Source organism: Chaetodon trifascialis, chromosome 24, assembly GCF_039877785.1.
Source record: "Chaetodon trifascialis isolate fChaTrf1 chromosome 24, fChaTrf1.hap1, whole genome shotgun sequence".
NCBI lineage: Eukaryota > Metazoa > Chordata > Actinopteri > Chaetodontiformes > Chaetodontidae > Chaetodon > Chaetodon trifascialis.
Genome location: NC_092079.1, coordinates 12,551,992 through 12,568,295, shown reverse-complemented (window position 1 = coordinate 12,568,295; position 16,304 = coordinate 12,551,992). Strand labels below are relative to the sequence as shown.

At 45.6% G+C, this 16,304-nt stretch overlaps 1 protein-coding gene across 13 annotated transcripts in view; it reads right to left on the bottom strand.

Moving 5' to 3' along the window:
* Positions 1-1,355: 1,355 nt before the first annotated feature.
* The window catches only part of dock9b (dedicator of cytokinesis 9b), a 44,747-nt gene continuing 29,798 nt past the window's right edge, over positions 1,356-16,304 (bottom strand). For 3 of the 13 annotated variants that reach the window (XM_070993900.1, XM_070993895.1, XM_070993897.1), the window contains exons 21-52: positions 16,113-16,199; positions 15,931-16,020; positions 15,665-15,780; positions 15,186-15,255; positions 14,948-15,073; positions 14,783-14,854; positions 14,555-14,701; positions 14,304-14,387; positions 14,106-14,217; positions 13,823-14,001; positions 13,567-13,674; positions 13,254-13,365; positions 12,954-13,084; positions 11,661-11,775; positions 11,499-11,565; positions 11,113-11,160; positions 10,547-10,686; positions 10,123-10,238; positions 9,905-10,042; positions 9,625-9,807; positions 9,425-9,537; positions 9,007-9,226; positions 8,842-8,899; positions 7,591-7,697; positions 6,548-6,670; positions 6,138-6,251; positions 4,903-5,049; positions 4,007-4,217; positions 3,398-3,588; positions 3,207-3,307; positions 2,886-3,024; positions 1,356-2,464 (exon numbers count right to left, since the gene is read on the bottom strand). In XM_070993900.1, the coding sequence (XP_070850001.1) occupies positions 2,348-2,464; positions 2,886-3,024; positions 3,207-3,307; positions 3,398-3,588; positions 4,007-4,217; positions 4,903-5,049; positions 6,138-6,251; positions 6,548-6,670; positions 7,591-7,697; positions 8,842-8,899; positions 9,007-9,226; positions 9,425-9,537; positions 9,625-9,807; positions 9,905-10,042; positions 10,123-10,238; positions 10,547-10,686; positions 11,113-11,160; positions 11,499-11,565; positions 11,661-11,775; positions 12,954-13,084; positions 13,254-13,365; positions 13,567-13,674; positions 13,823-14,001; positions 14,106-14,217; positions 14,304-14,387; positions 14,555-14,701; positions 14,783-14,854; positions 14,948-15,073; positions 15,186-15,255; positions 15,665-15,780; positions 15,931-16,020; positions 16,113-16,199 (3,882 nt within the window). In that variant the 3' untranslated portion in view covers positions 1,356-2,347. Of the gene's footprint in view, positions 2,465-2,885; positions 3,025-3,206; positions 3,308-3,397; positions 3,589-4,006; positions 4,218-4,902; positions 5,050-6,137; positions 6,252-6,547; positions 6,671-7,590; positions 7,698-8,841; positions 8,900-9,006; positions 9,227-9,423; positions 9,538-9,624; positions 9,808-9,904; positions 10,043-10,122; positions 10,239-10,546; positions 10,687-10,906; positions 11,161-11,498; positions 11,566-11,660; positions 11,776-12,953; positions 13,085-13,253; positions 13,366-13,566; positions 13,675-13,822; positions 14,002-14,105; positions 14,218-14,303; positions 14,388-14,554; positions 14,702-14,782; positions 14,855-14,947; positions 15,074-15,185; positions 15,256-15,664; positions 15,781-15,930; positions 16,021-16,112; positions 16,200-16,304 lie in introns of those variants that run through there. The other 10 variants (XM_070993902.1, XM_070993896.1, XM_070993901.1 and 7 more) reach the window with 6 other exon arrangements.

Here is a 16,304-nt window from a genome sequence, read left to right as displayed (position 1 = left end):
CTGTATATTGTACATAAACAAACTATGACTAAATAAATTGATAAATAACACTGTTAGTTAAATAATTTAAATTTTGTGTTAGCTTGTTAAGTCTGTTCGGGTTTGCTTGCTGTTTTGTACAGAGTTTGTACAGCGATGACACAGCAGTAAAAACTAGCATTGCTTGCGCTAGCAGGCTTGTAGCTTCATGAAAACAGTTAGCTGAAGCTAAGGGGCTAACTGAAAAGGCAGCTCTGACTGTTTAGCTAGTAGTATTTTGTGTCAAGATACCTGAATGTAAGGAGAAATGTAAGGAATAAATAAAGGAAAAAAATAAAATGCATTTGTGAAAGTTTAAAGGGAGAAGATATAGCCGAACAAGTGACAATTATGATATAACTGTTGATGGTAAATGCTTGAAGCTAATGATGGTAAATGCTAGAAGCTAATGCTAACAAAGTGTTACAGTGGGGAAAAGTGAAATGCAGAATAAAAGGCAGCAAACTGGATTAGTACCTATCTTAAATTCATCAAAAAAATTTGTTAACATTAGCTACAATTTAGCTGGTCATACCAAGGGTGGCTGTAGAAACATTGTATTGAAATTAGCAACGGTGTGCTAACGCAATGCTAATTAAACTTTTCATTTGGAAGAACAGGTTATTTCTTCTTTTTACAGAGACATATTAGAAATGTAATTAAACATATAAAACTTTTGTCTTGTCTTACTATTTTACTTATTTATCCATGTGTTCAGTTTTGTTTTGTTTTTTTACTTTCCTGACTTGCCTTTTCCTACACTTTGTTAGCTGTCAACAGTCAGCACACAGTATAAAGACAGCATTCAGTGTAACTGATAGCATAAAACACAAAACTACCAGTTTCAACAGCCCATTCTTTTCAACTTACCCATAGCAGCATACAGTCCAGCTGCACATCATGGTGTCTTCTGTATTTGACAGACGTATTTCCCCCATTGTAGAGTATGCACTGTCCAGACCTGTAAAGGCTTTACTGACAGCTGGGAGCCTGTGGCTTCAGATAAGAGGCTGCTTTGAATTATATCTCAAACAAAACAGGGTGCTTGAAGGGCGAGAGGCTAATCCCTCTGCTCTCTCAAAACAGGAAATTAAATGCTTTCACATTTCTTCGCAGTACAAACTTTCAAAGTGGACTTACACAATCTTAGTTGTGTTTGATGCTAATTAGCAAATTAGCATCAAACGGACTAACACATCAAGGTGCTAGCAGTGTCATTGCGAGGATGTTAGCATGCTAGCATTTAGCTAGCTAAGTAAGGCCTCACAGAGCAGTTAGCATGCACTTAATTTTTGGTCAAATAAAAGAAAGTGGAAAAAAAAAATAACAGCAGAAGCTATTATTACAGATTTTATTTATTTATATGTCTTAAACATATTTACATGAGCAGTCGATAAGTAAAAACGTGTCTTAATTTTCACCTCACAGATAATAAAAGGCATGACAGACAAAGAAAAAAGGGGGTGGATTACAAATAGTCGCGCCCTTGTCTTGCATTGCACAGTCTTTTTCTAATGTCTTTGGCAAGAGCGGTTTTCTGTGCAGTAGGCTGCCTTGGTAACAATAGAAAATATTGCACGCGCTTTTCTTTCCAGAAAATAGGTTCAAACATTGTGGTTCACTTGGCTTTAGACAGTTTCTATACACGTCCATTGGCCTAAAATAGAGTGAATAAATCTTTCAAATGTCCAAGGTAAGATAAAAGATAAACTCTGATGCCTCTGCTGTGACGGGGTCTCAATGGAAAAAGGGTAGAAAAGGGAAATGTAAAAATACTGTGTCAGCTGACGAATGCATGTACGGCTACAGCAGTGGCATTTATTGATTTATTTTCCTTAAAAATGTTCTTGATGCACTCTCTTACAAACACTGTACTCAAATGGGAGCCCTAGAGTTAAAAGCAGATAAGGTGAAGATTTGGATCAAATTCAAACACTGAATGTCTTTTACAACATACTTTGGGCGGAGCTTAAGACACCGGGACATCATCATGTCGTTCATGTTGTCAGTCACAGTATCAGATGCACACTTGCTGTGTCAGAGCTTAACCCCATCTTGCTTAAAAGAGAATAAACTATGCAAAAGGATAAATGACCCAAATCTGGAAATAAGTTGATGGAGTCGCTGCACTGAGTAACAACATGTCTCCATAGGAAACAAGAACAGCACTGGGCCTACTGGTAACAGGGAGTGAATGTCACATTTTCCAGCTCAAAATACCAATCGTTGTTGGCTTCAGGTTGTACCTAATTGTTTCCCCTTGACTGGCAGGTAGTTTAGTCAGTCGTTAGTGGTGACGGAGGCGTGAGTCTGGTGTGAAACATCCATGTCAGAGAATGGTGGTGGAGCCATGTGGGTTGGCACTGGTTGGTGTGCCGCTGATGGCGTTGAAGATGCCCATAGAGTCAGACAGAGTGCTCCTCGTGCCGTCCTCCACTGGGTTTATCTAGAGAAAAGGGTCAGTTAGGAAAGGCGTTTATTCGGTCCTGTTTGAAAGTGACACACATGCACGTTAATTTAAGCTGAGGGACTGCAGGAAAGATAAAACACCCTGTCTCTGTGGTTGGACATTAATATTCCTCTATGTAGTGCAATAGAGACTTCATCGAATGACAAAAGCAGCATTACCATCCAATCTGCTCAGGCCAGCTCAAAGAGAGTAGGAGACAGGAGACATGGTTAGTAAAAGAGCAGAAGAATGCAGCAGTGGACAGCTCTTAAAGGCTACACGACAATAAAAGTGTGCACCTAAAAATAGCTAATGCACGTGGCTTGGCTTAGTTTTCTGCAGCTGAAGATGTGCAGCAGTCTAAATGCAGTAACAGCTGATCATAGTCTGATGCAGCAGGTGTCTCTGGGGTTCCTACCTGTTCATGCATGATGTTTGACAGCTCCCTGGTCAGGTCCCTGTAGTTGGCCTTCATCTCATCGTGATACTCCTGCTGGTCCTCTTTGATCAGCCGCTCGTTCACTCCCAGCGCCTGACCGCAGGCGTCCACAAACTGCCTGAGGAGAGATGCAACAGTTCAGTTTACCTCCAGTGAATGCACACAGCAAAGGGACTGTATGTATTGTTTATTATGGTTTTTCTAGTCTTTCATCCTGCTTCTCACTACAATGCCGAGAGAAGGAAGAGAAGTTCAAGTCGTAGTTTCACATATGCAAATGTTTCTGTCATTGGTAAGTACCTGAACACCTCTTTGAGCTGTTTGACCTTGTTGTCAGGGTATTTCTTGGCACTGCCGTCGTCAAGGAAGGCTCTGGCGTACGCGAGGGGACCGGCATTGACCTGGATGACAGTGGGGGGTAAAATTAGGCTGAAGCTATTCATGAGGAGTAAAATGATTCACAGCCTTTCGGATAGCAGCATCATCTGTACCTGAACGCTGATGCTGCCTTGCAGTTTGAGCTGCAGGCGGATCATGTCCACCTCAGAGGCCGAGCACAGGAGTCGCAGCTCGGCCACCTTGGCACTCATCTCGTCTATGGCCACCTCGATGGGGCTCAGGTCGGTCTGGTGTTGGTACATGACTGCTATCCGCTTCTTCACATAAGGGAAACAGTGGGTGGCTGGATGGGAGTGGGAAAAAAGTACAACTGATGCTTATAAGTGTCATATAGGTAGCACATAAACAACTTATCATTAGGGATTTAACAGCAACATGTGACAGCTACGGCACCTCTTCTCCTCCAGCTGTTGTCTGTGTGCAAGTCAGCGTGATTATTATCAAGGTAAGATAACACCTGAACTTTGTGATGAAGTGGACAGTCCAGTAATAAACCTCACCTGGCCTTATCTGCCTCAGGAGTAACCAACATTAACACGCGGTAATAAGGGCGATACTGTATTTGTCCTCTTTGCTTACTGCTCTGATAAGAAAGTTTGGTTGCTTGAGTCCACGTTATATGTCTTCCTCCTGTTTGTCTCAGTGAATTTTGTGTGTAAACTGCTGTGAGGACAGATCCTGTCCATCGCTGCATGACCTACTGGTGAGAACGGTCCTCCGTTTGCACTGCTCCTCCACCCCTCCCTGCTTCTTGCCCGACACGGTGAACGGCGTCTCGAACACAAAGCGCCGGATGTTGTGGCTCTTCTCAAAGTCAGTCTTCCTGTCCTCCAGCTCCTTGTCATCCAGGTAGGGTGTGACGTGGGTCACCTGGATGTAGGCGTACTTGGAGTCTAGGTCCTTGGGGTTCACCTGTGGGTGCACAGACAAAGATGTTTTGTTTTGACTCAAACATAGATGAACATAAAGTACCTGTGGTCGTGGGTAAACCTCATGGTGATAGTCTGATGCACTTATTCACTTTCTCATTAAGAGTCGGGTGAGAGGGTTTGATACCACTTTCATGTCTGTGCATTAACTATGGAGCTAGAGCTAGGAGGTGATTAGCTTAGCTTAGCATACAGAGTGGAAGCAGGGGAAAACAGCTAACCAGGCTGTCTTCACAGTTCAAATTGTGCCCAGGAGCACCTCTAAAGCTCTCTAAACACACGGTATCTTGTTTGTTTAATCTGTAGAAACAACAGGTTGTGGTTTTATGGAGGCCGCTTAAACTAAGCTGGAACTATTCCAAGACACACAAAGAAAAGTGCGAGGAATTGGTGTGTTTATCTGCTCTCGTGAACATTAGCATGCTCTGTGGATTGGCTCATTTTGTGGGGTTCGTCCTGATATCTTAAAAACAAGCCTGTGGATCTGCAACTGAACATATTTAAGAAACTTAACCTCCATTAACGGTTGCTAATTTGCACATCTAGCAGATAGAAAGCATTAGCGCTGACTCAGTCGATGATTTGTGAGCTGTTTTGTGGAGTTGCTTTGGAACCGTGACTTCTCTGAATGCCATCACGGTCATTTACACACAAACACGTGAGCCCACCCTGCCAGAGTCCTGAATGATCTTGACGTTCTCCTGACCAAACTTGTCGGAGTAGAGCTTCAGGAGCCTCTGGGAAATCTCTGACAGCGGAGTGAACTTTGGCTCCTTGTAGATGTATTCCTTCCCGTCTTCATCTTCGAAGAAGCCCTGCGGGGGGGAGGGAGGAAGTCAAGGGGGTGTGATGTAGCGTGACCTGGAGCTAGGACAAGTCAAACCTGCCACACATGCCAACTTGGTCAATTTCTGACCATCGTATCTAAAACACAGAATGCATTTCTTTAATTTTCAGATGGCTTTCTTTTCATGCAGCACATGCATTACAAGGACAAGCAAAACCCAGAAAAACACACGGGATAAGAGATGACATGAAAGGACAACCGATAAAACAACATGCTAAGAGCTAAAAGAGAGGAAAACGTAGGAAAAGAACAAACATGCAAACTTCAGCTGGTTACTTCACGATCATAAACTGTTCAGGTTAAGCATACGGAACATCTACTCAGGCTCTATCTATGGAAAAGTACTCGGGTGTGTGTGTGTGTGTGTGTGTGTGTGTGTGTGTGTGTGTGTGTGTGTGTGTGTGTGTGTGTGGGTGGAAAGAGGCCAGTGTAATCACTGAAGACAGGAGTCCCAGCAGTAAAATGCCTAATTAAAGGAAAGGTTACCTAAAGCAGCACACATAAAAAAGCAGAGTTAAAAAAAAGAGTCTATGTGCAAGATTTTGCTCGTTGCTTTGTGGGAAAATACAGCAAAAACATTGAAAATACAGATAAAGTAACAGCTTTCACCACAAAATCTGTCTCCCACTTCTGGGCCAGAGTTCTTCTCTGCTACTGTTCAGCAATCACAAGCTGCTATAGAGCTAAATCTAGGGAATCTGCAGCTACAATTTGCCACTAATTTAGGAAAAAAACAAATGATGCAAGGAGGTGGAGGAGCACACCAGGCCAACACACACAGCTAAACCTTGAAGCACTTACCGCAGCCTTGGAGGGGGAGGAGAAAAGAAGAGACATCTCTATTAAAAAGAGGGTTTTAGGTGGGGTAGATTATAATTCAGTGGTTCGTGTGTGTGTGTGAGGGAGTGATCCCGTACTCAATGTGCATGCATGTACAAGACGAGATGACATAATCACCATGCTTTTATTAAGAGTTAGCATTCATGCTAGGCAAAAACAGTACTGTTTTCATCTGTGGTTAACTTGTTTTTTCATTTTGGAGACTCCGCCCCTCACCTGTCCAAAGAAGGCCACTCTGAAGTAAGTTCCCAGCAACCTTTTTCCAGTATGCATCACCTCCATCACTTTAGTGTAGGCACGGTGGAGGGTGTCGTACAGGTGAGTCAGTTTCTGTTCGTGCACAAATAAAGAAATTATTTCAGTTTTCAATAACTGAAATAAAGTCCCTCGTGCAGAGGAGGGTAAATCAAACTGATGATTTAGCTCCAGTTTATTTTAAACCCGCAATAGCTTATTTTTTTCTCTGCTTGGGGACAGCAGAAACAAGTTGTGAGCAGAGCATGTCATCACCTTTTAGTTGACAATGCAGACTTTCACACCCAGAAGGTGCAGAGCAGCATTAGCATTCACGCACCCCCTGATGAATCCAAGCCCTGGTCTATACCTGTGCTCACTGTGCAGTTTACCTCAAAGTCTCTGCGCTGCTCATAGATGGGAATGATGAGCCTGTAGACATCGGCGATGAGCTCATAGCGCTCCGCCTTCCACAGACCGTCAGCACACTCCTCCAGCAGCTCCATCAGCACCTCCTGAACACATAGAGCACAGATACATAAATGTGAACGTCCTTCCTGCAGTCTCAGCTCGAGAGGGGCATTTCTGTTTGTTCTTATACGTTTACAAGGCTGCGGTGAACATAAACTGGGCATAATGTTGCTGTAAAGACAGCCGACGTGGGAGGAAATGGAAGCATCAGTCCTTTCCTTTTATTGGAGGATGATACAGCTCATAAAGAGGAAAGGTTTTCAGAGGAGATGGAAGGCAAAAGTGCTTTTCATTGCCTACAGATCTGTGGACCAGCTCATAAAAGCTCACGCATTCTCTTGATATCACTTTCAATTTCACATCAGCTAACCAGAAGACCAGGGCCCACGTATATAAACAACGCACACACAAAAACACTCTGCGTACGCCTGCCCACACACTTAAACTGGCATTTATGAAGGAAGAATATGTAGCGAGAATGTGCACATCAGCATGCTTTTCAAGAGACAGTTGCAGGAGAAATGATGACAGGTGAGAGATGTCACCTTCTTCATCCATTTATGGATAATTGTGGGTCTTTTAATTGTGAGTTTTATGCATGTGGCCCCTGGTTTATGCAGAGTTTTATGCATGTGGCCTCTGGTTTCAGGCCTCTGCGTCAACAAGCCATCTGTGACCCTGAACTCGTCAGTTTTTCCGACACTCTTCTGCCTGCCAGCTCAGAGGTTTTCTGCATTAACACATGTACCGCCCTGTGTCAAAGTCTACAGTATTTTCACTTCTCAGAGCAACTGATACTCTTCACAGAGATAAGAGCTCATTCAGACAGTCGTTATGTAACGTGATGCCAACAAGGAACTTAAAAAAACATCCTAAATGCTTGGTCAACAGCGGGGCTGCAGATGTTCACAGCATGGTCGACATCACCGTGAGCGGCAAGTAGCAACGATGACAAAAGGCTCACCTCGTTGAAGTGAACATCCTGCATCCCGACGTCCTCCATCATGGCCGCCTCCTCGTCGATGTTCGGAGTGATGACGCGGAAAGCCGAGCAGCCCTGCCTGAACATACCTAACGTGCAAACACAGGAGCAACATGAGTGGAATGACACAAAAACACATGATTTTCACTCATCGCCTCATCGATTCATTCATTAAACAGATAAATAAAAATGACATTTTGACATATGATATTCGACACTGTCAAGGCTAAGATGCTACGCTAGCCATACAGGGCTAATATGTACAGTAGCTACAGCTAGCCCCGCTAGTTAAGCTAGCACCAATTTTCCTGGCAGATAATTCAAATTAAGGGAACTCATAAGGACCAAAAAGGGTGATGTAATGTGGAATTCTCTCTCATTCAGAAGGCAATTTAGAGAAAAAAGATGATTTTGTAAACCGCTATGCTCCCTTAAAAACACTGAACAGAAAACAAATTTAAGGGCAGGTAGGAAGCTTCATGTGCCATTTATTCTTTATTCTATACAGGAAAAGGAGCTCTGAGGGAAGTTCAGCCCCCTCACAAACACTCTGACCTGACAATGAACTGCTGACTTTATTCAAAACCCTGTCACTCTGTACAACAGATCCCCAGATCCAAAGCCTGGAGGCGGGCTCCAGTTTGATATGTGAAGAAACAAGAGAGGGGCTCTTATCTGGAGAATGCACAGTTGGAGTGTTTTAAACACGGGAACAAACGCGTGACCCTTGAACGAGTGCTCAGGTGGAGGATGAAAGTGTGTGTTCCTGTGTGTGTGTGTATGTGTGTGTGTGTGTGTGGGGGGGAGGCAAAATGTGCGCTCACTTTATTTCTCCTGTGAAGCAGTGCAAAAAGCAAATGAGTGAAAAAAGAAAAAAAACTCCGTCTTATTTATTGTCCTCCGTGTTGGTGCTGGTGCTGGCTGGTGGAGCGCTGATTTACTGCCATTAAAAATGAGGAGGAATATGGATTAATGGTGTTCATGTGTGTTTTATTACCGTCTATAATCTCTCTCCAGTACACAAGGAGTGAATCAAACCCATTTATTGAGTTTGTTTAACACTTATTTCGGTTAATCTCCTTTCTACTGAATTAACTGGTTACTCACTACTGTATATGACCTCTGTCAGTTGGGACTAAAAAAATGTATGAATGGAGTTCAAACGTTATCAGTTATTTACAGCCATTCAGTGAAAGGAAGCATACCGTCACCACTCCTATATCCCCGACTCACCTTTCCTCCACAGGTACTCAGCTACCAGGGCAGCAACATGGACATAACACATGGCGGCCTGCAGGTGAGGCAGACAGACGTGTTAGCCAAGAAACGCCACTGAATTCCAAAGTAATGCAAATCTGTGGCAACTACACTGAAACTGAAAACTGAACCAAAAACAACCTCTGAGAGATCCCCGTTCTTGTTGTGGATGCGAGCCATGCTGTCCAGCCAGGTCTTTCGTAACTCAGGTGTGCTGGTGTACGACTTGGCCAAGCTGTACTGGAGGTCCACCAGCATCTCCGGGTCGTTCTCGTGCTCCTTCATCTGCTCTGTGGCCATCAGCACTGTCCTGATGCGCTTGGTCAGGTCCTTGACGTCTGACGGAAATGCTGTGTGCTGCAGTGGTATGAGAGCAACAAGTAAAGCTTCAATGCCTCTTTTTGCTCGTCCAAAATATGATTGAATTTACCTGATTTAAAAAAAACGAGCACAGGAGGGCACCATAACTAAAGATATCCATACATAAAATGCACTTTTGCATGATGTTAAAAGGAGATCGCTTTGACTCCATGTCCACCTCCCTCACTCTCCCCTCACCTTGATGTTCTTGTCACTGTTGGCACAGTTATTAATGATGGAGAGCGACTGCTGGAAACGGGTACCTCCGATGCCGATGACATCAGCAATCAGCTGACTGACAGCGATGACCACCTGAGTGAAGAGAGAGGAAGACGAAAGCATGCTCAGACACATCAGGCAGGCCACGCGCAAACGTCAACAGCCAGTGGACACACGTACCTGCAGGTGAGTTCGTACGAAAGACTTGCGTCCGGTGTAGTCAAAGTTGCTTTTCATGAGGAAGTAGAGAAGATGGGCGGCGTCGCTGCGGATTGAGCTCAGCTTGGAGTTACAGCACTTGAGGATTTCATAGCACAGAGAGGCACACATGTCGGCCCGGCCATCAAAGAAGGTGCAGGGGAACTGGAGGACAGAAGGTAACGCATGACAAATGGAGCCATCGAGAAAGAGATCCTAAAACAGACGCTCTGCTTTCCCCGGCCCTCCACCAATCCTTCACCTTGTAGATGAAGGTCCTGAGGGAGGTGAAGACCTGTTTGAGGGCGGCCTCAGACTGAGGGATCTGCAGGAAGCACAGGTGGACCTGGAAGACCTTCTTCATCAGGGGGTTGTGACCAAGATCTGAATTCAGCTGAGTCTGGGGAGACCAAAATATGATTAATATGCACAAATGACATGAACTGTCGCTGACTGTGTCAGCAGTGTCGCGGCTGATACCTTGAATCCCATGATGAAGATGCTGAGTGTGTCCAGCACAGTCAGACACACCTCCGTGGACACGTTGGCCTCCAGCAGGCACTGGCTGCTCACGTCTGCCTCCGTATGAGAGTACACTGCACAGAGGAAGACACAAGGTCACTGCTAGAGTATGATTTTCACCAAAACAGCAGATTGTCTGCTTCATTAGGTTGTTGATCAGCACCAGCGACTAAACAGATATTTGCAGAGTCATCATATTTCTGCCTGTTTGGAAGGATATTACTCCGACAATGGAGGGCAGCCAAAGACAAAGACATACTTTTAGCTGGCATGTCTAAAACTGAGATGCGTCCACTTTTTACAGTCTGACTGAGCTATGACTCTGAGAAGAAGCTGTGAGACGTTTGTCCTGTAAGCATCAGGACTGGGACGCAGTGCGTACTGTTGTTGAAGGTGTGAGCGTTCTCCAGAGTTCCCAGCTGCTGCAGGCGGGCGTGCAGGATCCCCGCCCTGTTACGAGACACGGGCAGAGTCAGAGACTTCCTGTCGGGAGCTACAGGCCCTGGCCCCTCCTGGCTCCTGCTGGGAGAAGAGAAACACTGGTGAGTTTGAACGTCAGATAACCTGCAGTCACATAGATAAGATAGTCGATACACAGATAAGGAGGCACGAAAGGATGAGATGAACACACGTCTGATGAGAAGCACGCCCGATAAATGAATGGCTTGAACGTAACGTGGCTTTAATGGCAGCATCGTGCACTTAATTAAGCAAAGAGAGACCAAAAGCAGCGATCTCTTACCCATGCGGGAGGGGCCTGGGGCCACGACATTAACCACAAAACAACTTCCCAGCAGTGTTAGAGAAGAGAGAACAAAGCAGAGGCGAGGGGTTAAAAGACTCAATTAGTGTGTGAGTCATTTTATGAACACCATTAGCTTCAATCAAGAATCAGTTCAGAAATCCAAATGAGAAACGTGACACCGTCCATTTTCTTGCACACCGTACCTGACGATGAATCTCTTGCCCATGTATCTGAACTGGTGGAGGCAGACTCTGCAGGACAAACAGGAAGTGAAGCTCAGCCAGAGATCATTACCGGACTCAAAGACGTGCATTCACATGAGGCTTTCTGAAAACAGGAAGCTCAAAGGACGGTCAGAAATCGGCCAATAGATAATAACATGCTCCATCAATGCGGTTTCTTCTCCCAGCTAATATGCACTCCATCAAGTGAACAGAAAGCACGGGACCACTATCAATAAATCCAGGACTGCCAGCTTCCTGATTTCTGATTATTATAGTTTTAAGGCTGAGTCACACTAAAATGGCAGCTATTTGTCATTTTATTTTCCTGAAAAACTTTGGACATTCAGCATTAGTTCTGTACTTACTCTATTAATGTGAAGAAGTCCATTAATTCTGAGGGAGCTGCTTTGTTCCAGTATGCAAACAGGGCCTCTGAAGTGATGAAACAGTGAGAAAATCATGAGAAGACATTACTCTTGGCCGGCTGCTCGTATCAAAAGCACAGTCACTCAGACAGGCCGTCCTACCCTCTGACATGCTCTTGAGGATGTGCAGAAAGCACATGAGCAGGTTTTTGATCTCGTCCCGGTCCAGTTTGTCACAGCGCAGCACGGTGCTGCCCAGAGCCGACGCACACTGGTTCTGCAGAGGCGGAAAACAAACCACAGACACAGAGATTCAGCTATCAGGCGGCAGGGCTGCAGAGGAACCGAGTCTTCAAAGAGATAAAGGACATCACTCAAACAAGCCAAACTTCACAGACGAGAAATGTCAAGTGTTTTCCTTGAAGGGGGAGAAGAGAAGAGCGTGACAAGCAGCAGCTCTGCGCTTTGAGATAGCAGCATCAGCGGCAGGTTTGAAGAGGCACGTTTACAGTTACATTACAGCATCTGAGGAAATGAGCGAGAAAGGCGACGAGGTCAGCTCAAGCTCCACTCTGGTGAAAGCACACACACTCCCTGACGTGGGACACGCAGAGGAAGAACGCTGGGAGGAACTTTGGGAGGATGCATTGTACAGATCCTGTATGTTTTGGTCTGACACAGAAAGCACCGAATGCATCTGTTCACCCAATCATTAAAAATCCCAAATTCGCTGGACTCTGTACAATTGTAAGCAAGAATCTGTGGTGGGGGGCTCACAGAGGTCAAACAGAATACTTGTATTGGGAGGTTTTCCTCGTGATTTCCATTCCCCCTCTGGCCTTTGTCACTTTCACTGTCACTGTCCTGCAGGTCAGGCGGGGGCACAGTGAGGAGGGAGAAGTCCATGGTGACCCGCTTGGTCGCGTGGTTCGGACGTGGGACTCGCTCCTCGGGGTCCAGGGGGAGGGGGGGCACATTAACCGAATGTCTCCTGGTAAATCTCTCCTTTTGGTGGGAAGTTAGAGAGCAAAGAGAGGGAGTGTGGGAGCTCTGGAGAAGGGGGTGGGAGGAGGGCGTGGATGTCGAAGAGTGCAGATAATGTGAAATTAAGATTAAATATATGAGAGTGCTGCGCATAATATCAACCTTAACCCTTATGCTTTGTTGACATTGGCTTTATTTCCTCATTATTTTGGGTCTCAAAGTGTCACAAAGCTAGTTCGACCTGGTCTGGGTGTCCTAACGTTGGTTAACACTGGTCATAAACTGGTTCGGTGAACTCTGGCTTTACTGTTCCAGCTCCAGTGTGTTTAAGATGAATTGATGATACGCGCGGGGAAATAAGGTTACTGCAGCAGCAACACTGATATTCAGCAAGATTAGATATATAGAAGCTAGAAGCTGTTAAAGCATAGGAATGAGATCTAAACATGGAGGGATTCATTCATATTGCACCTTCTCCAGGGAGTTGGTCTTGTCGCTGCTCTTGTCCAGCAGGCTGTTTCCAGAGTCGGTGGAGACCAGCGAGCCTCTGGAGTCGGCGTGGTGAACTGAGCTGACGTTGGGCGTGGAGTTGTGAGGGGAGGCTGCAGGGACAGGGAGCGGAAAATACAAACCTGTCAGAAGATGGGATAAACCTGCAGTGTGCACATTAACATGCAGATGAGCGTGTTCAGAATTCAGCTCATTGTGAAGATTTACAAGAGCAGCTGCGTTAGCTCTGAATATGCACGTATCAGTGGAGTGAGGACTTACCTGTTCCAGAGATGACCCCGAACACATCTTTGTGGAGGGCGTTTTCTATGCAGCTCCCAGGTTTCTGTGGAGTCACCATGGAGTTGGGCGCCAGAGAGTCCTCCCTGGTATTCTGGGACAGAAAGAAACAGTCACACTAAAAGCTTTCAGCTTCAGAGAAAACATCAACACTGCCTTGAAATAATCAACAGAAATTCAACAGAATGACATGTTAAGATGACATTAACCCAGGAATTCATGTTTTGAATATTCATGTTTGGAATTAGAGCCACAAGCTGCTATTCGCTTTTCCACCACTAGGTGTCAGGCTTACATTGTGGTTGCTGAGGAGGGCTGATTCCTTGATGTCGAGCCTGTAGACGTTCTCCTGGAGCAGACCAAACAGAGGGAGGTAGAGGGTGGCGAGCCTGGCCTGCTGGCTCTGGAATGACACAGTAGGTGTTCATGAGTCACACAGTCAGAAAAATAAATCAAACTCTGAATGAATTCAGGTTTATTTAGCTAAATTGATTTAGCAGTCCCTGCGTCAAAGTACAGTAAAGGTGGCGGTCGAGAGCTGTGCCACTCACTTTGGCCGCATAGCGGTCGTCAAACGTGTGTTTTATCATCAGCCCCTTGAGCACCTGGATGGCGATCTGACGGATCTCTCGGAACTCCTGAAGAGCCCCACCCACCTCCCTCATCAGCAGCCCCACCAGGAAGTGGTTCCGACAGAAGTCGTCAGTCAGAGAGTAGTCCAGCTGAAGATCTGTGGCAGGCATCAATCAGCAGAAATAACAGGCTGCAGAGAGCGAGCGGAAAATAAACTGCACTCCACTGAGATGGAAGTCGTGTTGAGTGTGTGTCTTTTACCTTGGAACCTTTGAATTCTGCCTTTTCCGAAGGGCATGGGCAGATTAAGAGGGACATAGTGCTCATGGTTGCAAACCACCCGCAGGAACTCAAACTTGAACTCATACAAAGTCTGAAAGGAACACAACAGATTTCATAAGTGAGCTTTAAGTTCATGTGATAAAATCATTAAAGGTGGGAGCAGGGGGGCCTTGTCACCTTGGGGTCTCCAGGCACAAAGCAGTTCATGTAGTTGTTGATCTGCTTGAACACAAAGCCTCTGTCCATGAAGGTGAAGCAGCGCTGGGTGAAGAGGTGAGTGAACACACATTACTGGATCATTATTTTAATCATTAAACATGAGCAGTGTGCACAGAGAATGAGCCCTCTGTTTCCCCTCAACCAAGGGGCAACTTTTCTCACTCCTCTCCGTATTAAAGGACATTGCAGGCATTGGGAGGAGTGCCAACCTTGATGAAAACTGCCAGGCTGTGGTTGGCATTGCGAGCCGCGTCCAGGTTGTCCTTGTATTTCTGGGTGATGTGTGGCATCAGCATATTGACCAGAGTCTCCACTGCGTGGTAGAACGACGCAGAGAAACGCTGGTTTCTGGAGAGCTGGAGCCAAACAGACAAGAGGGAGAGGATTCAGGCTTGGAGGAAAGAGGTTGAAGAAAAGAAGACTGAAGCAGGACCTACCTTGACCTTCCCGCACTCTATGAGATAATGAGCCATTGATTTCACCAGGGCTTCAAAGAAGTACCACGAGTGCTGCAACACAAACATACAGTCAATGCACGGACAGCTACGACATGTGAGAAACAGCTATAATGAATGTACATAAGAATCATAAACGCACGCTACCTTCAGGAGCTTGTTGCTCGTCAGGAAGTCTGTGGATGGTTTGAGAATGGCGGTCATGGACTTCGCCAGCTCCTCGTGAACTGTCTTTACATTGGTGGAGGAATAAGGCTCCGGCTTAAACACAAACTGAGAGTGGAGAGGGAGGAAATAAAGTCTTTTAGCGATTCAATTCATCCAGGAACATGTGAATATAGTGTCTGCATAAGGTCAGTGTGAATATAGTGACTGAAGACCGCACCTTGACATAAGATCTCAAGTAATGTTCGAGGCCTTCTTCATGGCACTGTGCTACAATGTGAACCATCACCCTGAAGAGAAACAGATAATGGAAAAAACAGAAAAGAATAAGAGAGGAGGAAGTGAGGCTACGACGGGAACTACATTTCTTCATTCTAAGGCACCGACGCCTCATTTACACACTGCCTGCAGAGCTTCAAAGACGAGTCACACACCCAGCTGAGATACAGAACACACACATGGATGTGCGTGCCATAGGTGAGTGTCTAATGAGGAAAAGGATTCAGGCCATTAAAGAGAAAGCTGGGAATACGCTTTGGAATGAGAACCGGATGAAAGGGCTGCTATTATAATTTTCTATGGATGAAGAAAAATATTGCTGCAACACAAAGCTTTCTGCTGCTGGAAACCAGGCGTGTGTGCGTGCGTGTGTGTGTGTGTGTGTGTGTGTGTGTGTGTGTGTGTGTGTGTGTGGCTCGCCTGGTCACGTTGACAGCCACATCCTCGTGCGTGGCTCTGGTTAGGACGCAGAACAGCTGATTGAGGATGGTGGGCAGAAAGTTGACCATCACATGACCCTCCATGGCATGGAGACTCTAGGAGGGGGGAGAGGACGTCAGTGTGAATGAAAGTAGATTTGCCACGTCCCCCTTAATGCGAGATTACAAGCCTGCATTTGATGAGACATGAACAAAAGGGTGTGTCGCAGTTTCCACGGGGCGTTGAATGAATGAAGCGCGCAGTACCTTCAGGTATTTCACCAGCTCCCCCTCTGAAGCTTGTTCTGACATCTCCATGCTTTGACAGTGGTGGAAGAAGTTGTGCAAGTGCTGATCCTGAAGGAAACACGTTAGAGTACGCATTTCACTTCTGTTTGCACTTTGAAGGGCATTTCGGACATAATTAAATGGACATAATGCGCACAAACCTGAGTGTAAACTGTGGAAACAAGATGAGTTGAGAGTTTGAACAGGGGTTTTCCTCCGTCCACCCATTTGATCTCTGAGCCGGAGTGCTGCAATGACAAGTGGGCAACAATTACTGGACTGGATACTGGATAAAAACTGCACTGTGTTGATCAAAAATCAAAGAAAATAACAAGACAAGGTGTCTTGCTATA